General features: G+C 42.1%; 1 protein-coding gene across 1 annotated transcript in view; it reads left to right on the top strand.

Annotated features, from left to right (window-relative positions):
- Nucleotides 1-1,271: 1,271 nt before the first annotated feature.
- USP13 (ubiquitin specific peptidase 13) overlaps nt 1,272-25,910 on the top strand; it is a 45,656-nt gene continuing 21,017 nt past the window's right edge. The window contains exons 1-6 of the mRNA XM_032193452.1: nt 1,272-1,430; nt 10,128-10,253; nt 14,359-14,419; nt 22,181-22,302; nt 22,722-22,864; nt 23,095-23,279. Of these exons, the coding sequence (XP_032049343.1) occupies nt 1,272-1,430; nt 10,128-10,253; nt 14,359-14,419; nt 22,181-22,302; nt 22,722-22,864; nt 23,095-23,279 (796 nt within the window). The remainder of the gene's footprint in view (nt 1,431-10,127; nt 10,254-14,358; nt 14,420-22,180; nt 22,303-22,721; nt 22,865-23,094; nt 23,280-25,910) is intronic.

Raw genomic sequence — 25,910 nt, 5'->3', positions numbered from 1 at the left:
TCTGTTGCTAATTGAAATTTTACTAAAACAATCTTTTGAACCTTTTGTTTTTGAGTTAAAAATTTCTTTAAAAGGTCACATCACTTGGAAGTGGTCTGTGTATCCTTAGGTATTATGTGGACTCCAGGTGGAGAACTATTCATGTCTTTATTGTAAATGAATCAGCCATTTCTTTAATTCTGCTGCTGTCAAGCATGCGTAATAGTTATTGGATAATGTTTGGAGAAAAAAAAAGATACTATTTCAAGTATATTTGTACAAAGTTACTTCATGCTATTCTTCCTTCCTATCAGTATTCTTTCAAAGTGAAAGGCAAGGAGCAACACAACAGAAGCCAAAAACCAGTTGTTCTGAGCTCAGGGCTCTGACCCTCAATACAGAGCATCTAGGTTTGGCTCCTGGTGCTCTCACAGATGTCCTACAGCATCCTCACTGTGCCAGCACCCCAAGAACCAGATCCTCCTCTCTAACCTACCATGAGCAGGGCAGGATGAATACAAACAGAGGGCAGGGGCTGTGCTGAACCTCACCACCTCCTGGCAGGGGCTGTGCTCAAACCTGCCGCCTTCAGCACCTGTAGCGGGGCAGTGAGAGGTGCGCTGTCCATGTGGAGAGAAACCTGTAGCGGATGGACAAGGTTAATTATAGGCTGGGGACTTGGAAGTCAAAAGCCTTGTATTTAGGCACATGAAATCAACAAATCGTTCCAGTTTATATGTATATAGCGTTTCCTTGCTTAAAAATTTATATTACTGGTCAAAGAGGAACCTGCTTCAGGCTACCCATGACGAGCTTCCCCGCAGGGACGCCAGGAGGTGAAGTCTCCATCCCCGCCCCCTGGAAATCACGGCTTTCTGATGAAAACCACCCCAACCCCGAACCCGGCCGTGCTCCCTTTCCCCTCCATCTCCCCGGCAGACCCCGCAGGGGGGCAGCGCGGCTCAGGGCGGTCCCGTCAGGGCCGCGGACAGCTCCGGGGCCCCGGCACCGCCTGACGAGCGGCGGCGGCCCCCGCCTCAGGCACCTGGCGGCGCTCCCCGGCCGAGGGCCGGCCCGAGGGGACCCCCCGGTGCCGCCGCAGCTGGTGCCGCTGCCATTGGGTTAAAAATAGCAGCTTCCCTCCTCCTCCTCCTCCTCCTCCTCCTCCACCTCCCCTCCTCCCCCGGGCCCGGCTCTCGCTGCTGCCGCCGCCACCGCCGCGCCCTGCCCCGGCCCCGGCCCGGTGCCCTCCGCCTCCATTGCCCTCGGCCGGCCGGCGGCAGGCAGCGAGCATGCAGCGGGCCGCGCTCTTCGGCGGCGGCGGTGGCGACGCGCAGATGGCCGCCGGCGACCTGGGCGAGCTGCTCGTCCCCTACATGCCCACGATCCGGGTGCCCAAGTCAGGGGACCGGGTCTACAAGACGGAGTGCGCCTTCTCCTACGACTCGCCCGTGAGTGCAGCGCGGAGCCGCCGCTCCCCGTTTCCCTCTCCGACCCCCCCTCCACCCCGCCCCGCTGCCGAGCTGCCCCCCGCCGGCTCCCTGCGGCCAGCCGGCCCCAGCCCGGCCCCGCTGCCCCTCGCCAGGCCTCGGCCTCCCGCATTGCCCCTCCTCAGGCTCCGTGGTCCCCTCCCTCGTCCCTTCCCCGGCCGCCGCCACCTGCCCCGGCTCCCCCTCGGCCCCTTCCCGCTCGCCACCGGCCGCGGGTTGTGTCAGGGCCGCGGGCAGCCTCGGGAGCCGTCGTTTTCCTCACAGCGAGGTGGTGGCGAGGGGCAGCGGGCGGCCTCCTCGCTCGGGCGTTTTGGCTGGCAAACGCCGATCGCTTTGCTCGCCCGCTGTCTCCATCCTCACGTTTGAGATGTGAGAAAGCTTCCAAAGTGCAGGGTCAACCTGGAAATCCTCAGGGAGATCCTCCCGAGGAGGTCCTTCCTTGCTTCCTCGCCCAGGGTTTGCTTCAGGCACACCACCGGGCTTTGAGGGCTCGCTGTGTGTCCCCACAGGCCCCTACAGCAGCTGTAGGGTCAGCGTGTGGTGCATGGCAGGCTTGCACTTTCTGTCATGGTTCAGCTGGCTTGCGACTCATCCACCACCTCCACAGATCACACATGTTCAGTGGCAAATTTGGGGCCAAAGTTGTTTTTTTTCCCTTTGTTGAAACCACTGTCAGCCTTCATAAATGATAATAGTTGATGATGTGTGAGGAAGAAGTGTTTAAAAATTGGACTTTTTAAATGGAGCTGAAGTTTTATTCAAAATTGCTTCTCCACGTGAAGGTGAGGTTTCCCAGTGGCGACCGAGCGCTCCATGTTGATGTCAAAGTCATCGGGAGCAACCTCAGGGAAGCTTGGGGTTTACATTACGGAACATTCAACTAAAGAAACATTTCCGACAGATTTTTGAATCTTTTATCCACCTCTTTTTGATAATCTCTCCTAACACAGAAAATCGAAATTGGTTTTAAAGGTGACTCAGCTGTCTGGTGTTCATCACGTCTTGTTGTACGGAGGTTATTTTTACCCGCGCTCTTCAGATCTCAAGTGTCGCCCAGCAGCCCTGACTGTACCAGGAGGCGGTCTGATTAAAACTGCCAAATCAGACTCTCTGCACAGGCACTAATTGCATTATATGCTTAATAAGTTTTTTTTCTGTGGGCGGGGTGGGGGGTTGAATCGGTCTGCCACAATCTTTCCTTCAAGTTTCTGCTCAGGTGAGCGCATGCTTCATGTCACTTTCAGGCGAATGTTATGGTTTATAGAAAGTTTCCATTTACCAGTAGGAAGGGATGTCAAATACTGCTACAAATCAAAAAACTAAAACAATCAATCCCACAACAAACACAGCAAAAACTGTGTTTATAAACAATGAACAAAATGGAACACTTGAGCAAGACCGAGGTATGCTTAACAAAAGCTATGCATAAACCTAACCAAAAGGGAGTTGGAGTGACAGTGTGATTTTTTTTTTTTTCTCCTAAATGTTTTATCCTTTTGACTTCATTAGGTAGAGATTTCAGATTTGTGAAAGTGTTGCCCTCAGCCATTGGAGTCTTTTGGTTTAAAATGGATTATAGGCATTCACTGGGCAAAAGACTAGGCTGAGCCTGTGCAGTACTAGTAAAAATAAAATTGGATAAAATTGGGCTCAGTTTCTGTTGTTTTCCATGGCTTTTCAGCACATACTGCTCCTCAATTTAGTTGGGCCAAAGACTTGTCTCAGATTTTTTTTTCCTTTTTTTTTTTTTTTTTTAAAACTCTACCAGATACTTGGATATTGTTTCTAGGATGACAATTATAAAGAGCAAATGTGTAATTTCTCAGGAAAAATACATTCATGCACAAAGTTAAAAGTATCAAGACTTTGTTTTTAGTCTTATTTTACAGTGCAAGAAGGACACAGATAGCTTGCTGACTTGGCTGAAGGAAGGCATTGATCTCTGTGTGTGTTGTGTTGGGTTGGTCAGTGACTTATTTTCTTAGGTCAGCTTTGTGTGACCTACGTGAGCATCTCCCTGTTGATGTACCAGCCTCTTTTTTTTTTTTTTGAAAGATGGTACACAGGTGTTTTTTTATTCTTTCTATAATGTTAAAGCAAATAGTCAATGTTTAAAAACATGTCCTCTGGGTTTTATTATCTATGGTAAGATTGATTTCAGGTTACATTTTTGATGGGGGAGGTGTTTTCCTCTTGTAATTTCTTGGTATTTCCTCACACCTTCTCACTTAGCCGTTTCAAATATGCTTCTTGTTACACTTCTAACTTGAGCATGCCTCTGCAGTTAACTCAATGCAAAAGGTTTTCTTCTGTCACTTTTCTTCAATATCAGATCTATTTCAGCAGTTAATGCCATAAGACTGTCTTCAAGCTTTATTTGTGTTATTTTCCTTCTTTGAAGAAGTAAACTTCCTGAGTATTTGTAGGTATCTTTTAAAGCAGCACACACACTTATCCAGCATCTCGATATTCAAGTTTCTTCAGTATTCTTCCATATTGATTACTATTACCATCCCTGCAAGGAAATGCGATTTTTAAATACCATCAGATCTATGAGCACTAGGATACAAACCATTATTATTACAGAGAAAGGTTCTCCGGCAATTACGAGAAGGACTAGGAGGGGAATTATGAGAAGGACCAGGAGGGGTGAGATATTCAAAACCAGAGGTGTTTGTGGCAGATGCTGCCGAAGAAAATGAGGTGCTGGGGAACCTTATAGTTAGAGCTGTGCAAAGTTTAATATGGCTGCAATACCGGGCTTTCACAGACCTCTTTGTCAGTCTGTTGGTCGTCTCTTCTTGTCTGGATTTAAGCAATGTAGTCTCACTGAATAGCATGTTCTAGTGGGTGCAGGCTCTTCACTGACTGTTCTCAAAATCTGTTAACTCACTGTTCTCTTGTCTTGAGTTTTAAATCTTATTTCCCTGGGTGAAGATCTGAGAACAATGGAGTTTTTGTGCTACAGAGAGAGTCATTAGTTTAGAGATTTCAGAAGTGTGAGCACAGGAGAACTACAAGTGGATATTCAGTGTACTTTTGCCTTGTGGATTAACCCTAGCATGATGATCTTCTCAGGTACTATTGGTAGGAAGATCACCAGATGGGTGAGAAGTTCAGCCTGATGCTTTCCTGAAGTCTAAATTCACATCTTTAGATTTGGCCTATTTCCAATAGAATGTACGAGGGTTAGTTTCCAGGAAAGTCAGCAGAAGCACAAGGGAAATATCTGTACACTTGAGAGCAATAGTGACACTTCTTAGCTTGCTAGTCTCAAAAGATGAGAAACTATACCTTTTTAATGTAATTGTTAATTACCTTTTTTTTTTTTTTTTTTTTTGGCAGCTTCTAGAAAAAATGTTTCTTTCATGAAGGCTCCTATTCGAGTTAGCCTTTGATTCTTTATACAGGAATTGAGACAGGAAGGAAAGCTGTCCACAAAATACGAGTGAGGCCCAGTGTGAGTATCACTCCCTCCAGTGACTGGTCCAGAAGCTGCAATAGCCTTTCATACCCCTTTCAAACAATTGGAAAGATGAAATCCTGTACTTCCCAGTCTCCAGACCTGATGCACAGCCCCTTCTGGTGACTATTTTTCTGTATCCATGCTCCTGAGATGAAGGCTTCTTCTCTCTCACTTTCTCTGCAGTTCTCTCTCTTCCTCTTCTGGCAGATGAACTTGACTTTGTGCTGTTCAGTAGAACACAGGAGACAGAAAGGTTATGTTTGCTTAATCTTTTGTCCTCTTATTTATTGTTGCTTGAACAGAAGTATAGTATTCAGCTGAAAATCCCACCTTTTAATGGGATCCCTGTCTCAATGACCTCTGATCATTTTAGACCAGAGACATCAGAGGGGGAGATGACTGCTAGAAAAAGGATGTAAACAGGATTGTAAGAACAGCTTACATGCAGTCTGCGCGTGTCTTAGATGGATGTGCTCAGAGGCATTCTCTGCAAAGGGCATTGGTTACAGCTGCAGCACAGGCCATGAGTCCAACACAGCTACAGGACCAGGCTGCCTGGTTCTGTAGATGGCTCGGTCCTTTAGATGTAGATGTTGTATTGTGTATTTTTGAGCAGCTTAAAACTTGGCTTCTCTCCGCTGGAAAACCTTGCTGCTGACAGCAGCTTCCTTTGTGAATTTTGGTGACATTGGTGTGGTTTGGGAACTTTAATGGTAATGTTAGAACAATTCCCGAAGAATTTATCAGACAGTAGTTGAAACTGAAGTCTTTGAGAGTTTGCAGCATGCAACAGACATCTGTGACCATGTTGCATGCAGCTGTCTAGAAATGGGCCCCTCCTGCCTAGCTTATATACCTGGCTTACAACACACTGAGACAAACAGAATACTCCAAACAAATGATTATGGCATAGTTGTAGCTTATTATTTATTGCAAATTATTGTTATTTGCTGCCTCCAAATTATTGAGGCAGCAAATTGGTTTGTACTTTCTTCAAGCTGGTCAGTATTTTGCATATTGCTCTCAAAGTGGGATAAAATAATGACTTAGATATTTTTCTCCCTTTTTTCAAGGTGGAGAGGGGAGAGATTTCTTTCAAGCTTGAAGCTTAAAGTCCAGTTATTACAAGCCCTACTCTTTATTTCCTACTCCTGGATGATTGTTCTGGTCCTTTTTTTCTGGCTGACCCAGCTCTTTTCCCATCTTTCTCATCTTTCCCCAGTTCCAGCAGTACACAGCTCCTCTCCACTCCTTGTTCACAATCAGTGCCTCAGTTTGTCTGTGCTGCTCTGTTCATTTTTTCTAGTTGTTGGTTCCTTCTCCCTCCTCCTCTTTACCAGATGCCCAACTTTGCTCTCTTCTTATCGTTCACTTTCTGCTTTCCTTTTGTCAGCACTGCTTGCTTCTCACTTGTGGCTGATAGCGGACAGTTGCCTAACAGACAGACTGATGCCAGTGTTCATACCCCATATTCCTGTTGAAAGTCACTTGCTATATTCCTTGCCTTCAGCACACTCCTCCCCAGCCCCAAGGCAGTTGCCATATTTATTGAAATGGAAATTCAGAAGTGGTTTTTTTGTTTTGCTGGAGCCCTCTCTCTGTGCCAGTGTGTTCAGCGGGTTGGCTGCTTTGTTTTTCCTTGTTTTGATGTTGGTAGCACTGGTGCATGACAGAGACAGGCTTTCTTTTTACTCTTCATTGTAACTTATTATGTTTAGATTAATATTCAGTACTGAAACTTCTGTTATTCTTTTTAAGCCTGTCCTGAAATGAAAGATGTGTCATTTAGTTGTGCTGTAGGGGGACTCGATGCAACATGTGTACGCAAGGAATGTTACTGTAACCGTTCCAGATATATTAGAGGTTGGATTGCCATTATCCAACAGGAGTCTCGCAGCCACAGCCAGATTAATTATGGCAATTACTGATGAACAGACACTCTGAACAGAGCGTGAAAGAGTCCTACAGAGTTGTCTTTTTTGTAGGGAAACACTGATGGAGACAGGGAAGAACACAGTCTGCCATGGTTGGAACTTCATAGGCAATAGGGTGAACAAACTTTTCATTCTTTGTGTTTGGGATGCGGAGACTTGGAAGAAGTAGAATTTCCGTTTTACTCTTTTCATTTTACTCTTCTCTGACACCTTCATAGCGAGTGTTGCTGTTGTCATAGTGGGTCTGAAGCAAGCGGCTGTGCAGTAGGTGTTGTGCCCAAGCCTGTAACTGTTTGCCGAGTCAGTAGAGCCACCACACCAACTGTGCTTTTATAAATTCCTTATTGTCTAAGCTGCCTCAGGAGCTAAAATTGCTAAACCATGGATTTCAGAGAGTTCGGTAATGGGATGCAGGTCATTAGTTCAAATCCTGATCATGTTTAGTGGTGTTTGAAAGCTGTTGATATCTGGTGCCATGGGCACGTATGAAGTCCTACAGAGTGTCGTCAGTACCAGAGGCTAGAGCCTTTCTCCAGCATGAACTTTCACACATGTCTAAGCTAAATGTCAGTTACAGGGATTTACGTGCCACAGCTATGTAAAACATCGTTCCTCCAGCACTGGTTGTGTTTTCAGTAGGGCTAAATTCACCAGCACAAAGCCTGGCTTATAGCAATTGAGTGTGCTTTGAGCGCCAAGCAGGGGCCTAATCCTTTACGCAGCACTCTGCAAAGGTCGCTTTCTTACCTGTGTCCCTCTTCTCCTGTGTCCTTTTAGGCTTTTGCACATCCTGTCATCTTTTTTTCCAAGTTTCACGAGGGAATAGCCTGCCAGCGTTCTCCAGGAGAAAGGGCTGTTTTGTCAGTAACCACAGCCAGCTTACGCAGGTTCTACATTTAGCTCAGCTGCTGAAAGTGTCACATTGTTGTCATAGGCAGCTTATCAGTCCTGTGGGTTTCCTGAAGAAAAGGAGAGAGTAGTCTCCAAGAAAACAAAATTGAAAACAATGTTCCAGAAACTGTGGATTTGACATTAGAATATATTTTTTTTTAGGCTGGCTACATATAGGATCCTCTTATAGAGGACACATCCTTGACTTTTTCACAGGAGGAGATAATACAAAAGCATTTGGAATACAGTCTATAAAACCAGACAGCCAAGATTTAATGGGCCTTGAAGTAGATGAATCTGTGAATGAACACGTGGAATTTAAAAATTCAATGTATTATGTTTTAAATATAATTGCATTTTATGACTATTTTGAAAACTAGACATTGAATTTTATTTTTCTTCAACTTTTTTTTTTTTTTTTTTTTTTTTTTTTTCCCTCTTGGCCAATTGTAGATATTTGCCTTGGCTATGAATATTTCCAAATTCAATGAACTTTTCTTTTATTTTAAATGAAATCTCAGGTAGTGTTTACGCAGTTCTGAAGCGAGATGGCTGACCAGCTTACTATTTCCAGTGCAGAGAGCCCATCATTGTGGTATCTAGATGCTGAATGAGTGACTTCATGGTATATGTTAGGTTTGAATGGCAGATGGCCTAAACCCCTGCCTCAGATCACAGACTTAAATCCTGCAGTGCTCAATTCAACTTCCTGCACTATTGAGGCAGGCAAAGCAAGGGCAGGAGCATTTGTTATACGTTCATCTTTCGGGTAAATTTGAAAGGCCGAGACTTGTTTGTTGGCTTTACATTAAGAGAAGCAGACAGGTATTTTCTAAAGCTTTGGGCTAAAACTTCATTCATGGATGAGGGCTGTAGTCTCAGAGGGATGCTTTAAGTCTCACGGAAATATTCAGTACTAATTTTTGAAAGGGGCTGGGGGAGCTGATAGGGTTTGGAGTGGCACGTTCAAGCCTGACTTTGGGGCAGCAGTGGGAGGGGAGAGGCTTGTTGGGCCCAGCTGCTCTGTGCCAGGTATTAAATGAGTAAGAACTACTTAGCACTACCAGCATTACTAGCCCTTCAGCTTCCTTTTCTGGAAGAGAATAAGGTGTACGTACCCGGTGCTGGCTAGGAAAGGACAAGGGATCAGCCGTGCTCTGCCAGACTGGCCCTCTGGGGCTTGTAGCAGCCCGCAGGACTGGAGGCAGGTAGCTGTCAAAGCAGTTGTTGCTGTAAAGGTTTTCAGTCAATACCTGTTTATATGTATAAGCCTAATGTGACTTTTAGGAACGATTGGTGACTTGCTTCCAGAGATACTGATTTTAATTAATTTATTTATTTTCCTCCAAGGTGCCTATGAGTGAATTTAGTTCCGGTTTTCCTTGGGGAATTTACCACGAGATGTTCTGTACCATCCACTAGCACAAACACGTTCTCAATAGCAGAAAGGTCACAGTGCTTCTGAAAGGCTCAATCTTTGTTATGCACCACCTATTCAAAACAATGTCAGCTGGAGAGGGCTTGAAAAATTGATCCAACACCAGCAAGCCAGGTGACTGAAAGTCCTCCTGGTGCTTTGAATGACGTAGCGGAGAGCTGGCAGCAGTGATACAATGGAGCGAGGCCCTGATACCAACTGGAGTCAACACCCAGCTTTTGGGAGAGCCAAAGGTGATGGGACTCCTGCCAGGCTCTGTAACTGAAGTGCTGGTGTTTGTAAGCAGCACCAGGAATATGTCCTTACGTTTCCTTTGTAGTGCTTTCATCTCCAAGCACTCTAATTGCATGGCTAGAGAGAATCCCTTACAGATGTTGACCAGTGTTCACAAAACACTTGCCGACTTTCTTGTTAGCCCTTTCTAAGAGCTATAAATTCACTTGAGATGTTTCCCTCAGACAAGATTGTGATCAACAGCAGAAGTTGTGTCTGAATCCCTGCGCTACCAGCTCTGCCCCACTTCTGGTTCAGAATGTTCTTGCAATCAAATGCCCCCACACCACCAAAAAACAAAACCAAAAATGTGTCCTTATTTCTATGTTTTATTAACTTCTATGCCTACAAATCCATGTGGATTGGACAACCAAGTGGATTTTTTTTTTGGACAGACTTGTAGGCCTCCAGTTTGTACACTCACCAATCAGTAATTGTAATGTAAACTGTTTCAGTGGGTTTCTGTGTGTGATATGGTGTGGAAGGTTCTTAGAGGGCTGGAAATGTAAATGCTTTTACGTGGTATGAAAGCCACATTTTCAGTGCTTGCCTGATAACAGGAAGGGTTTGCAATTCTCTGCTTTTTCTGCTTGCTGAGTCCTTGCTGTCCTGTTCAGTTCCTTCTGTGCTGTAACTGTTTGTGTCATTCCTTTTAGGATTCAGAAGGAGGTCTCTATGTGTGCATGAACACGTTTCTGGGATTTGGAAGGGAACACATTGAAAGGCATTACCGGAAAACAGGACAGTGTGTATATTTGCACCTGAAGCGACATGTGAGAGAGGTGAGACTTGTGCTTCCCAACTAACTAGCCTGGCAGTCCTTGGGTCTCTTGCTTGTTTAGATAACGCATTTTAGGCATAGGCCAAACCTTGAATGACAGAAGTAAAGCTGTTCATATTTGGGGCTCAATATCAAATTCAGGTGCTTGGATCCCAAACTATCCTACTGTTTCCATTCTAAGGTGAATGACAAGCCCCAGAGGGTCAGATCTTAAAGGCAGCTTGTTGCCCAGAGATGCATGTAGTTGCCTGGCTTTTGCTGATCTTTCACTACATGCTTCTACATATTGCATATGTATTGTGTGGGTATTACATACATATTGTGGGTAACTAAATGCTTTTTAGAAATGTGCCTTTGAAATGTCAAATGGCCAGTTTAAGCTCAGATTTGTCTGGAAGCTTCTGAGTTTTTTTTTTTTTTTTAATTTTTTAGCTTAGGGTGACACAACGTCTTTTCATCCAAAGATCTCTGTGCAATTAAATCATGAGCCTTAATCCTGAGCTGGCCTGTGATCTTAAGCTTAGCTTAAATTAATGCTCTTGCACGCTGTTCAGTCCTACACCCACACACATATGGATGTGCACTTATAAACTTCCTGTTTGCTCTTCTTCCATATCGCTGTGTATCAACAGTAATTTATAACCAGTGTTCTGTAACATCTGTTTTTGTGTGGTTTGTCTTTGAAGGGCCATTGATGAATTCTGACATGAGCTATATGGAAGGCACTGGCTTTGCTTATAGCTTCTTGTCTCTTCCGGCCAGTTAGAGGGCCTAAAATAGCTGCTTTGAGTGGGACAGAATATTTCAGTTTTCTCATTCTACAGTAATGTTTCCCCTGGGTGATGAAGGCCCCGAGTTACGTAAAATGCTCTGACTGCTTATTTTATTTCCTGTAGAAAACTGTTCATGTTTTATCAGAATTACAGAGGCGGATTGCATGTCTCCCATGCGGAGATTATTAATGATGTTTGCTATATTTCAGAACTGTTCTCCCTTGTGAGGCTGATCACTACATTTTCACCTCATACCGTTAAAATTTATGGACCACCTAGTCTAGTTTTAGCAACAGTTCTGAGTGAATTTTGTGCTCTTGAAACATGCTGTCTCTGACTAGAGAAAACTGAGCAGAAGATCTATCAGCATTGCTTGTATGTAACTTTCTTCCAGCACTTGGTCTGGGAATTTTCAATATTAAGGTACACTAAGGTTAAAATGAGGCCTCAGATTCCTTCCCTGGATAAGGATTTGGCTGAAGAACTTGGAGAAATAGCTAGCCTGACGGTTATTCAGTGTTGCATATACCTTCAGTAGTTCAGAGGTTCCTGTTTTCCTGCTTGTGACTGATGTAGTAGCAGAGGGGCCTGGCATCTATGTTTGAAGGTGGTGACACTCTGGATCATGCAGTAAGAAACAGTGTTTGACCATACCGTACAGGTGAAGACTTTGTAACCTAATATAAGGCTCATAAATAGGATTCCTCATACATTAGCTGTGTATTTTGTTTACCATGGCTGTTTGATTCTTATGTGCTATGCACGTTTTCCTTTGAGCAATGTGAAACATCAGGCCTTCACCGGAACAGTTTTATGAAGTGTCTGGCACATGCTCTGTTGTGGTTTTGGTTTTTAAGCCAAGCTTTTGATAGTGTGTGATACAGTAAAGCCAAAGGCACTGGTTATACTATCTTAAGGTTCTTTTAGGGAGATTGCTATTCTTGCCTGTGGTTCCCTTGGCATTGTCCTTGCAGAATGTACTGCATTGCTGCAGCAATCCTTGTTTGCTTCCAAAAGTGTTTGGAATAAGTATCAGTCATGTATCTCCTCATAATTCAGTTAGAGGACAAGGGCCAGATCTTTAGTCTATTGGCTTAAGCAGAGGTCGAATATCTGCCAGTGGCAGAGCAGCAACAGAGGCATCTGATGAATCATCAGAAAAATTTTGATTAAAACACCAAGATTGATTTCTTGTTTTTTCCTTTTCTTTATTTCCTCCAGAATTCAACTGTTCAGAATTTTGTAACTAGCTGCTCTTCCGTAGCGTGTAACTGTTGCATCGGTTTGCCTGGGTAATATTCAGCACAGGGCAGAGCTTTAGCTTGGTGCTACAGCAATACCTCAGCCCTGTTGAAAACACTGGACAGAGAAGCATGAAATTTCTTACAGTGATGGGTTCCTGGATATTATTCAGGGACAGTCCTGTTATAAAATAAATAAAAATAATAAAAAATCTAGCAGTGGTGCAGTCAAAGGAAATGTGGAATAGGCCAGTTGACGCCTGGTATGAGAAACACTGCAAATGGAATTTAATGCCACTGCTGGTGCATTGCCTCAGCTCCCATTTGCTGGGATCACATCTGTTAGAAGACAAAGTTGTTTTGTGAACGGGGAGCTTTTTCAGTAGTTTCTGACAGGTGGAGAAGTGAAGTCAAACACTGTCGGCTTCTGAGTTTTGCAGGAGTATTGAGCACCTGCAGTTCTAGTTCAGATGTAATCAACAGCTTGGGAAAACCAAGCAGAAGCGCTAAATGTTCGACTGGCAGTAACAGAAATGCTGCATGTGAATTCTTCCTCTTTTAAATCTCTAGTCTTAATGATTTTCACAACGTCCCACTTGGAGGCATCTGAATTCAAATGGAGATTTTCACTATTGGAAACATTTTTTAGTTCTGAAGCTGTGATCCTGGGAATATGTGTAATAGATTCTTAATATATTTATAGTCAGGTTACTCTGTATCTTGCTGCTGCTTTTGTAAAATAGATTCTTGGCTACTTCCTTTCTACTTGTTAAATGCCAGTCGTATGAAGAAAAAAAGTGCTCTGCTTGCTGTTTTACTTCATTGAGGATTTTCTTTTTTTAAAATTATCTTTTTTTTTTTTTTTGAATGCTGGAGTTGCATCGCTGACTCCCTTTCCCTAAGGTTCATGTATATGAATAACACGTTTTGTTCTGAAGTGCAGCCAATGACTGTTAGTTGGTAGTAAGAATGGAAAAATTATCTATGATGTACAGGATTGAGCTGATGACTCAAGCCTTTGCTTTGGTCAATGCTTTATTTACATGGTGAAGGGAACCACCCAAAATATGCGACCCTTTCACCTACCAAGGCATGGGAGGCAAACATGAGCTTTCCCTAGGCTGACAGGTTCTTGGCTGCTTTTTGTCCACCTGTTGCATCCCAGTATTATTTAAAATAAATAAATAAACAAAAAAGTAACCTAACAACCTCACCAATTACACTAATGTCATACACTACATAATACAGCATGTTGGCATTATAGTTGTAGAGGCTTATTTGATTTCATTTAATGGTGTCTGCTAAAAAATGGCTTAAGAAGCATGTGCATTAATTTGTTTCCTTAGCCACTAGCATTTTCCCCAGTAGTCTGAAAACTTTTGAACTGGGAAAGTAGTGCTTGAAAGTGAATGTCACGAGGAAATTACTATTCTTTGCTGTGGAGTTTAATTAAAAAAATAAACATAAAAATCCTTTCTAAATAATTGCTTGAGCATTGTCAGGCTTCCTCCATGCTATCTAATACTAAGAAAACATGATGGTGACTTGGACTGACTTAGATGTAAGCAGTCTTATTTCCTGATGGAAAGGGTATTTTTTTTTTTTAATAGAAGAAAATTAGCTGAGCTAATAATTCACATTGAAGTGGTCATACTGGAATTAATTATGAAAGACTGAGTCTTCTATGCAGATAATACCTTTTCTTTTTCACTCTAATTCAGCTTTAGTCATTGAGAAATACTAGAGGGAATCTAGCGTTGAGAGGTCTGGGTGATGCTAGATGTCCCTGTCTTGTTGATAGGACAGCAGTCACCCATGAGGATGGTGAGACACGCTTTGCTTAATTGCTAACAGAGCAAAGGAAGGATTCAGATGGTGCTTTCCCACTCCGTGAGGGTGGTAAGCAGTGCTGAGCTGGCCCATTGTCAGACGTGAATGAAAAAAAATTGCATTCTTGCTGAACAAGGGCTATGGTTTGATAGAAGGACTGTGAACAAATACACACATGTCAGAAATTACGATGGTATGTGGTTGTTGCTGATTTACTGTCGTTTAACTTGATGCATTTTTAATTGTTTCTTTCTCTTTCCAGAAGGTACCGGGGGCATCTGGTGGAGCTTTACCAAAAAGGAGGAATGCTAAGCTATTTTTAGGTATTGTGAACAGCTGTTTTTGCACAATCCTTTCCTGACCCTATCTGTGCGTGTAGTTGGGTTCTGTCCACCATTGTGTCTGGTTTTGAGGCTCCTAATGGGTTTTCTTTTTCTGTTTTGGCTCTAGTTTTTAAAGGTGGTTCAGACAAGTAATGCTCACCAATTCTGGTGCATATTTGGCGATAGGTGTACGTATACATAAACGAAACATTTTAATCTAAAGTAGCCCCTTTACTGACAAACAGCATAGGTTTTGATAGGCAATTTTGACCAATTCTGTCCCTTTTCTCTCTTTGTGATATACACACAATGTCCTCTTCTTATAAGGTTTATCAATACTTAATGCTTAGATACAACAAGGCTTCAGTGTGGCATTTTTCTGCTCAACAACTTTTCATGGGATGGGTTGTTTATGTTTCAAAGAACAGGTAAATGCTTTTAAGTGATTGTTGTGGTCAATCCTGTAGTAAATGCTGCAGTACGTACATCATGAGCATCTTTTAACAGTTCTTATTCCATTGTGCCCACAACTACATTCCCTTGTTTCATGGAAAGCAGTTTTCTTACCACACCCCTTTTGACAGAAACATGTAATCTTTTATATCCTTTGATTCAGATTACCCAGAAAACCTGAGGGCTCCATACATATGGATGAGGGAAATTTGATGCAATGCTTATATTCTCTCTCCTCCCACTACTTGTGGTACTTTTCTGTTTCATCTATTATTTATTCTCTCTGTATTAATAGGAAATAGTGATTTTTTTCTCCTGGTAATGAAGAGGTTAAGAGTTTTCATTATAATTTCTAGCTCTTATGGCTAAGTGGAAACAGTAGCATGGTTCCCCATTTGAATTGCTTTGATCTGTGGAATGTGTCCCTAAGAGGCCTTTGCAGATTATGATCGATTAAATTGTTGTTGTTAATGTCTGGACTAAGTTTTGCAAGGAGGGCTTAGAGAGCAAAAAAGTCTAATGTAAGTCATAAACAAATGAAATTTCTTTTGTAGGAAGAGACTGTTAGGCTGCAGATGCCATTTACAGTCATTTTACATCAAAAATAATGCTTACCACTGGATGATTATAAAATGATTGGTTCAGAACCAGAGCTGGCTGCAATGCAGCAATGTTTGTACAGCACCAGAAATGTACACGTAAACAAGAGGTGCAAAAACGTGGTCTAACTTTATTCTTGCTGATGTACTGCATAACTCTTTGAGGCTCCTGTCACTGTGGAATGCCGGCACACAGTGTACATGGCATAATGATGTGCCATGTTGGAGGAGTCCTTAAATTCCATCCATGTGCACGAGCATTTTGTTCCCACTGAATAGATCTGGTGCAGCAGTTCCAACTGCCTTGGTCCTGGTGAACTTCTGAAGGCAAAGTGGGTTCACTGGGGGGATTTAGCCCACTGAACTATAATTTTTTTTTTTTCCAGTGCTTCTGGAATCTAATGCAGTTGTGAAAATGTATCTCATGTTGTCTGTTCTGCTGCAGTCCTCTTTGCAGCCCCTGCTGCCTAAGAGTTGTTATATCAACTCTCTGCTCTCATCCTTGAGAGCTCTCATCTTTGGCTTAGCAGGTTTTTATTTTTATTTTTATTTTTATTTTTATTTTTATTTTTATTTTTATTTTTATTTTTATTTTTATTTTTATTTTTATTTTTATTTTTTTTGCCATACTTAAAAATCCAGAAATTATTCCTGTCCTTGTTCATAGGACATTTCATCTCAAAGGAAGTGTAAGCACAGAGAGGTCAGCTAGTTTGATCATTTTGCATGTGACAGTAGCAGAGATGGTTAGCAAAATTCGGCATCTTTTCTTTTTAAACTATCATTTTCCTCACTGGTTTGGAGCTCCCAGTCTTCTTGCCTTAAAAGAATGTTTTGGTTTTCTCTTTCCTATTGTGACCTAGGACACCTGTGATAGTGGTCTGTACCAAAGAGGCTCTAATCAGCCCATATATATATGTACCCTGCCATTTTGGGTTTTTCCTGTGAGGCAAGGATAGAGAATGCTCAGTGGTAACTCTAACATCACTATGTTTCTAGGTGTATCTGACTAATTCCCCAAAGGCCCAGAGAATTAAGCTTTGTGTACAAAGCCAATCCAGTTTTGGCATTTGTTGCATTGCTTCTAATAAGCCTCTTTGATGTAAGTCTATTAAGGATATTAAACCCTTTTCAATCTCCTTAGTATTAGGAAAACATATTTTGGATGCTCATTGATTACTTTCTAGCACTGCTGCTGTCCAGCAAATGCAACAGAAACGGACTGCTTGGGTCAATCCACTGGAAGCTTTATCTTCCCTTGAACATTGAAAGATCCATAGCAAACTGTCTGTGCGTGCATTGTTGTTGTTTTTCGTTTGTTTGTTTGTTTTTCTTATGGTGGAGGCTGGAGGGTGTAAGTTGTGAGAGTTCTGTGTTGTGGTCAGGAAGCATAACAATGTGGTGCATAAAAATGTGTGAACTGCCTTCAATCCAGCTTGTTTAGGTATTGCTAGGCAGTGTGGGTATGGTAACTTAAGCTCAGGTGCTGCCAGCTGTCGGGATTTGGGGTGATACGTGAAGCAGACTGTCTACATCATGGTGCATGGACGAGTGTCCTTATTGCAATACTATCCAGGCTAGGAAGTTTGAAGACGCTTTGACCTCCTGCTTAAATTGGCCATGATATGGTCAATGTGACACCAGTTTTGAGGAAAAGAGAAACAAAAATAGCATGATGGGACCAGGAAAAATATAATTGCTAAGCTTGATTTTCCCATTAGTCAATCTAGAACAAAAAGAAAAGGATCAGAATTAATAGACAATTATATAAATATAATAAGAAAAAAAACACTATTTTTTTTTCTGAAATGAAATAATACTTATGGGTCTGCCAGAAAAGTTGAGGAGAGTCAGACACTACATACACAGGAGCAGTTTGATTAACAGAATGTACTGTGATCTTCCCTGCAAGATCTTGGTCAAAAGGCTGAATGGAATGAGAGGGAAGATCCTTGTATTGAAGGGACCGGAGACTCCGTTCTCGCAGGAGAAAGTTATCAGCAGAATCCTTAATAATTTTCTAATTATGAAGAATTAATGTGATTGTAAATGATCTGGAAATGAACTGAAAAATGAGGAAATAGTGTGCTGCTTGATTTAAAATTAGGCAGTAGGTTAAATCTAAAAGTGATTTTTAATGTGTTACTGAGTAACTAAACAATAGAAGAAGTAGATGTTGAAAAATGCAAAGACAAGAAGTGCTCTTCAGAAAGGTAGGGCTGGGAGGTGGCATGGGTGGTTCAGTGAAAATGTTGGCACAGTTATCAAGTGGAAAATTAGGACTGATAGTTTATATTTTGTTCTCTATTACATCTTGGTTTTTGAACAGAGAAACCAGATCTGCATGCAGTACCTTCCCCTCTCTCCTCCTTCCCCAAGCCAACCCCTGTCCAAAAACCAACCAACCAAAAACGCAACCAGTTACACCTTCTAGTTTCTAGATGCCTACTCTGAGGATGGTATCTCTGCATTTCTGCCTTGTTGTGGTGCATTCTTCGTGGGTGTCTGTTGGCCTATGCCAGACACCAAACTATCGTCTAAAGAGAGCTGCCAGAGTGGCTGTCATAAAATTTGTCCATAGACAGCTGTCCTCTTCTAGATCAGTTACCATAACAGTATCTGCCAGTGCAGCAATTTGCGAGAGCTCTGTTTTGAGCAAAGTCAGGGCTGACTTAGACCATCAATTAAAACAGTTTTCAAATACTCAAATGAACAGCTCTGTCAGCAATCTGTGAGGATGGTAATTGCTGATGAGAGGAGCCTCACTGGTGAGGAGTATCCATGGCACGCAGCTGGTCTCTGAGAAGGCATCGGAAAGGAAAACTTTCACTTAGGGAGTCAGGAGAACATGTAAACCTCTCCTGCCTGGCACCTGCCCATGAATGGCAGTGGTAGTACTGAAAGCTGGAGTTTCCAAGTGTAAAGACCATTTGTTAAAGTGACCACGCTGGGTTTGAGCACAGCTCCACTTAGCTCTCTAATTTCTCATAGCAGCCATAGCAGGACCCTGTTTTCAGTAAGGATGCTTCTGTTTTATAAGCTGCTGAAGAGGTTTATGTTTATGTAAGTAAACACATATAGATATATACAAACTCATGAATGGAAAAAAAAAAAAAAGTATCTTAGGAAGTTTTTATTATGTCCTTATCTTTTAGTATGTCCTGACAATATTTTTAAATTTTAGCCCAGTAAAATTGTACCATCTTCTGAGCAGTAACAGGGAAACTGATCAGACCATAAGTAAACCTGTTGCCTTCTGGCTTGAGTATAAAACGGTGAGCAAATATCTTACACTAATCAAGTCTTAGTCTGCTGTTTTAGGTGGAACTGTGGAAACTTAGGCTAGCTTAAAAAAGGCTAATGGTGCTAGCAAAGTAGTCCAGAATTTTAACTTTGGTGGATGAGCTTTGCTTGTTTAACTCATGACTGTACCAGAAATCCCATGGACGAGGTCTCTATCTTGCAACAAGAGTGAGATATTAATGCTTTGGAGATGTAGCAAGCATTATGAATGTGGTTTTTACATACAGTGAATAATGGGAATGATTCTAGTAGAATGTTTTGCTTTTCCTTTTCATATAAAGGAGAATGCTATGGCTGTAAAATATTTCTTCTGTTTCTTCATTTTTAGTTAGTTTGTCTGATGAGGTTGGTGTTTCAGACGTGCCTGAAGACAAATGAACTGAATACCTTGTAGTTTGCAAAGTGCTGCTGCAATTCGTTATTATTTAGAGGCTTCAGGAAGAAATTACTGATTTAAAGACTTAATCGTCCTTTTCCAAGTTGACACAAATTTGTCGATTACTTTCAGTGAGAGCAGGGTCAAGCCCAGATTCCTGTCTTTCTAGGCTTTCAAAGGTAATTGCAGTCTCATTAGTCAACATCTTCATTCAATTTTCACCTTTGTGTTCCCTTTCATACACACAGACACATCCATACGCACAGGATATCCTGTTTAGAGGTCCTGCCTGGAATCTCCTTATGCCCCTATTATTAGTGCCATCAGTTGGTAACTTGTCTAAATCTGATCTGGGCAAGTCCACTCCTTCCCCTCGAGTGGGTTGGCTTACAGTACCCCATCTTCCACCTGCAGCTGCTGTTTTCAGTCAGCCCAGCAGCAATGCATTTCTCACTGTCACTGAAATGACGCCTGGGAGCTGGAGTAAATTTACTCTACTGACTGCTTGCCCAAAATAATGTCAGTCGAGCCTCTGTTTTAATGTGTCTGTTATTTTGCTTTCCCTGTTGTCCTGGCCTCCCAGCACAACACTTGTGACCTATGGGCACTCTGCTTTAGTGACCACAGTGTTTAAGTGGGGCTCTGACTGGGCTCTGTAAAGCTGTTTGTCTACTGGAATGGGAATGTTGTCATGTGGACATTCACCACCAAGCTGTCAGCTCCTTAGAAAGTGTAGTGTTTGGTTGTCTTGTGGCAGTCGTAGAACTGGAGTGAACCTTTTGTTGCCCAGAGATTCTTCTACATACGGGGTATCTTGGAAGATCATCCTTGCCTAAGAAACAGCCTTGTATGAAGCACAGAACTTGAAAGTTTATCCAACTTAGTGCCTTTATTGCTACACTATCTTATAGTCAAATACACTCAAATCTGCAAGTAGAATTCCCCCACTCCTCTTTTCCACAGTTACTCTTTTTCCTTTGTCAAATTCTGCACTGGTTTTAAAATCCACATTAGAAGTGTCCTGCAGGCTATGCATGATGCCCAGTGGCTATGGGGTCAGCCTCACTTAGTGTGGGCTCCACTGCCTCCCAATGTACTGGTCATCTGCTTTTATTATAGCTAAGCTCGTGCTTTCTTAGCTACATTGGCCTTTGCACAGACACAGAAAATATAATACAGGTGGAACTTCTTACCATACTTAGCAGCTGTGGCTCTCTGCATACAAGCCAAGATTTGAAAACGTAAGTAGTTATTTGGGGATTTTCAACTTGACATCATTAAGGGGCCTGCCTGACAGTGAACATAAGGGATTAGTTTATGAGGCTGTCTGCCGTATCAAGCGCTTTGAGTGTGTGACCTTGGAAGTCCTTTCCACCCTTACGTGCTGGACATAAACACTGAGAAACTGGCCTCAGAGTGACAATTGCCAAAAATCATTAGCGGTCCTTGTCATCCTTCTTCAGAAGTAGTAGGTAAGTGGAATGGAAGTGTACCAGCTTTATGTGGTCACCGTTACAAGTGGAGTTGCAAGTTAAATCTTCATCATTTATTTATTTATTTATTTTCCATGGAATTGGTATGATGTTGTGTGTATCTTTCTGTAAAATAAGAAGCGCAACGTCTGCTGTGTCAGACGTTCAGAATGCCACGCTCACAGGACATCGTGTTTTGCTTTTCTAGTAATGGGAATGGTATGAAGCCTAAAAAGGTAAAAAGGAACTTTTTCTCTTCCCGATGCAAGCAAAAGGCTGATGCTCCTAAGTATGCGATGTCCTTAGATGGCAGGAGCTGATTGCTAATAGGATACTCAGTCTTTCATCTCTGGATCCCTAGCTCAGCTGCGGGTCAGGTCAGTAGCAGAAGTTGCTGGTGAGGTGAGCTGAAGAGCGTGCCTGAATTCTGAATCCAGGCAGCTGTATCATTGCTGTTCCTGTATAGCATATTGTAAATACTACAAGCTTTTAATGTTGGTCTCATAAAGAAATGGAAATACCAGCAGACGTTACACATGTCTTGAGATAACCATTACTCGCTGATGTGAGCTGTCCTCAGGTTCCCTCTGGTGGCAGAGGGAAGTGTGTGTGACTGCAAGCCCTGGAAGAGGCGTTTGCTGCCTTTAAGCCTGCCTCAGCATCCAACATATTTTTATCTTTGAGGAACCTGCACAGGTTGAAATCTTTGTAGTGTTTTGGAGGTGGTCAGCACTTTTGTTTTTGCCATGCTGGCCCAGTCAAGTTTCCTATACGGGCATTACATGAAATTTATTGGTGATGTGTTGCCATATGGAGATGCTCAGTTTCTTTGCTTTGTAAGGAAGAGCTTAGAGTTGCAGACTGCATCTGTTGAGATTTTTCTCCTTCATCAAAACACAAGCTTGTAGTACAAACTGTGAAAGGAGCCCAGAGTTAAGTGAGGTTGGTGGTTATCTCTATTATGCTGCAGTAAGAAATAAACTGCACTTGCTTTTAGCTGTCTGAGGCTAGGGATGAGATGTGGGAATACTTCCATCCATGGACATCCTGGGAGGAAAGGCCACAGATGGAAGATGAATTATGGCCGCAGTGTGTTTCAGACCGGTCTGTGATCCCAAAAATATGGGGTGCTGAAACAGAGGTGTGTTGTTTCTGCTGTTCACTTTAGGCATAGCTACTGTGACAATGTTTCAAGATTCTAGGTGAAATGCACATCAGTATTACATGCTGATTTTGTCCAAAGTGAGCAAAATTTTGTTAGCTGCCTCCCAGGATGAAGTGTCTGCAATAGCAGACTGCTTGGAAAGGGGCCAGATCAACTGTGATTATGACTGGGGATCAGATTAATTTGGAAATGTTGGTCCTCAACACATGGTGAGATGGTGAGATTTCAGTTTAGATCAGGATTTCACAAATATTTTTAGCCAGAAGAAACTACTGACAGTGTAAGTTTCTAGGTTGATGCCAGGCAGGCAATGCCTCATAGAGTACTACTGTCACAGTTTAGGAACCTTGATCTCAGAACAATCTCCTAACATTCCCCATCTTTTTTTTCCAGATCTAGAGACAAACAGTGATCTGAACGGTGATGACTTTGAATACGAAGATGAAGCAAAACTTGTTCTATTTCCTGATCACTATGAAATCTCATTGCCAAACATAGAAGAGTTACCAGCACTGGTAAGTGAGTGTGTGCAAATGGTGATAGGAATTTTATTCTTATCAAGATGGAGTTTCTTTTTTTTTTTTTTTTTTTACTTATGGTGCTTCTTTTTTACATAAAGATATTAACCAACTCTAATACAGGCAGGCATTTTAAAAATCTGTTTTGTCTTCGTTTCTTGGATTTCCTTTTACCTGCTGTATTCCTTCTCTTATTATGATGCCAGCTTGTCCCAGGGAAATTCATGTATTATATGTTGCGCTTACTCCCCTGCTAAAATAATAACTGCAATCCAGAAAAATACTTGTGTACCCAAACATATAAAAAGTCTTACTGATACACAGTTCAATGTGGTTAGCAACTAGGCTGGATGTCAAGTTCTCACCACTCACTGAACCATGTTAGGTTTTGAGTTTGATCTTCCTTTGCCTTCCAGGTGACGATAGCTTGTGATGCACTCCTCAGCGCAAAATCGCCCTACAGGAAGCAGGAACCTGACTCCTGGGAAGAAGAGCTACAGGCGTCTAAACATGCCAAAACACTTGTACAGTTAGACAATGGTGTTAGAATTCCCCCCAGGTGAGTATAGCAAGGTTTATTCATTTTTGGCTAATACAGTCCAGAGTTAAAAATGAATAAATAAATAAAAATTAATGCCAGTAACTCAGCCAGCAATTCTCTTGCACAGCTCCACGCTGGCTGTGTATGTTTGGTTTGTCCTACCAGGTCAAACTGGGAATCATTCTGAGAATCCAGAACTGCTTTCTGCCTTACTTATTTCTGTCATTTCTTGCTTGTTTCTCTTGCAGTGGTTGGAAGTGCTCAAAATGTGACCTGCGGGAGAATCTGTGGCTGAACCTGACAGATGGCTCGGTGTTGTGTGGGAAGTGGTTCTTTGATGGCAGTGGAGGGAATGGACATGCAGTGGAGCACTACAAGGAGACGGGCTATCCCCTGGCAGTGAAGTTGGGAACCATCACTCCTGATGGAGCAGGTCAGCCACTTGGCAGGTTCTGAGATGGGGAGTCTTGTCTGCACGAGACAAACAGTGTAAATCTATTACCAACTGGGTTTGTGCCTCCAGTGCAAGTATTTGTTAAATTGATATGGAAAGGGAAGCCCTGTGAGTTTGTGAATCTTGATCAATTTGACGAGAACGACACACTCCATTTGGAGAGAGCTCTTGCATTTTTTTAATCTGTTCTTCGCTTCCTGTTTCGTGTTTGATATAAACATTATTTTGGTTTTGTATAATAGTAGATTCATAATAGATTGGGAAGAAGGGTGTTGTTTGGAACCAGCATAGTCCTGAGAAACAATATTTTTAGTTCAGCTAAGTTTGCTGTGTAGTGTAGGGCAAATGGTTCAATTTTGAATAACATAGAAACAACAACAGAATAATGATTTTTAAGTCAGAAAAGTCTATTCTTTTTAAACATGTATTTTTTTTTATCTACTGGGAAGTGTTCTATAGTTCTGTGATTTGGTAACATTTTGTTCAGTGTAATGAACCTTCATGAGGCTGCTGTGATGCATGCTTGGTAGGGGGAAAAAGCTATAGGAGTATCCTTGTTTGCATATTCTCATTGTGTGACATTCTGCAGTGTTGCTGTGGAGAGGGTTATGGGGTGTGAGAAGTACAAGGAATAAAACCATGAGAAGCAGAAAAAATCATAAGCAAAGAGACCCTTTGCTGCAGATGTAAGGAGGGGAAAAAAAAGGAATATCAGACAGCATGATTATGTTTGGTTTTTAGTGCTGGTGGCCATATGGATGAAAAACAGCTTTTTAGAACAGCAACTCCCCATTTATTTATTTATTTACACATATCAGTTGAGAATTTTTCATCTTTAAGTCCTATTCAGTTTCAGGAAAAGGAGACTGTAGTCAGATTCTACCAGCTGTGCCACAGAAACACTGAGCAAAATTAGTTCTCTTCTCTCCCAAATGGAATAATTTTTTTCTTGGGTGAACCTGGTCTCAGATGATTCCTATCTGAATCTTTCAAATACTGAAGGTCGTTAGGATTTTCCTGGATGTAGGTTACAACTGCATCTACAAAATAAACAATAAGCTTTAGTGTTTGTTTCAATTCTTTTTTTTTTTTTTTTTGGCATCTTTACTAGCAGTACTTCTTTCCTACAGCTGCTGTACTTCTGCCTCCCACTGATCAGCTGCTTCTTCTCTCATGTGGCCTTTGGGATAACAAAGGACAGGCTGTCATCTTTCCCTCTGAATAAGGGGCAGCAGCTGTTCTCCACAGACCTTTGTTCTTCTGGATGATGTTAACTTGGTGTCCCTATAGAAAAGACTTCCCTCCCCCAACCTTTCTTGTTTCCTTTTCAGTAATCATTCTCTCTGATCTATATTACAATGGTAATCATAACCTCTCTATAGGGCTGGATGACAGATGAGCTTCAGGAAAGAGGCCCCATGGCTGATCGTGACGTAAAGTCTGTCTGGTTTCTGCTTCCCTGGGCTGGAGGTGAAGAGGTAATGGTAGAGGAGTAATAAGTGTTGGTCCCTCTGCTGACATAACTTAATTGTTTTTCACACCAGTAAGAAGGAAAAAGAGGTGGTGCCAGTACTCTGCTTATATCTACCCTGTTTATACACAGAGGGAGCAGAGGAGAGCAGCTCCCTGTCTTTTCTTGGGAAATCTGTCGCATACACTGTGAGGGATTTCTGGGGCATCAGCCCCCTTTTGTAGTGTTCTGTCAACAAAAAGATCTGGGATCAGGTCAGAAATTGAACCAAACTTCTGTATTCCACCCTAGGATGCACAGAAATCAAGTTTTCTTCTCTAGGCTAAGTACTTCTTGGCAGTCTGTGCTACCTGCTAGCTCTCTTGACAGCGTCATTAGGTTTGATTTGAAGTATTTGTGAGGTAACGTGTTTGAAACTGCTCTGAGCACTGGAACAGGTGTTCAGCAGTACAGGCCCTATCTGACAGGTTCTTTAATGAAGTGCTTTGTGGATCCCAGTCTCAATAATTGTCAGATACTTCTTTGGGGAATCCTGTGCAACTTGTTTCTTCATGGACCATTCCCCTTTATGCTTTAAGTAGGAAAGTGTGATGTCCACGCAGCCAGTACAGGCATAAATCTTGAGCTCGAGAAGCAAAGGAAGTAAAGGTAGCATGGTCACTTTTTTTTTTTTTTTTTTTTTTTTTAATGCAGTACAAATTACAATGATTATTCTCTGTTTAATAATGTTTTGTGGTGCCTATCTCAGATTTTTTATGTTTTCTTGCTTTTTTCTTGTATTCCTCTTACTTTCTTACTCTGACATCAGCCTTTGTGTGTCACACTTGCTGACTTGTATACAGACTCTTGCAGGAGAGCACTACAGACCTGTGTTTGGGGGCTGTCATCTTCTTTCTATAATTTGCTGCCCTCTGATTTTTTTTTTTTGTCTCATGAATTTAAGTTGGCTACACAGCAGAAAGTACTGAAATATATGAGACGAGCTGAACCTGAGGGAAGGTTAACGTTACGTGTTCCATTTCTGTTGCTCTGGGTTGGCAGTCCCAGATGTCTCTCTCCATTCACCAGAAATGAGGAAAAACAAAATCAAAGCTTCCATGTTGAAAGAAGTCACCTGAGATCAGTTGATGTGTAATCCT

This window comes from Aythya fuligula, chromosome 9, assembly GCF_009819795.1.
Source record: "Aythya fuligula isolate bAytFul2 chromosome 9, bAytFul2.pri, whole genome shotgun sequence".
In the NCBI taxonomy this organism is placed as follows: Eukaryota; Metazoa; Chordata; class Aves; order Anseriformes; family Anatidae; genus Aythya; species Aythya fuligula.
This window is presented reverse-complemented; position numbering and strand designations above follow the sequence as displayed.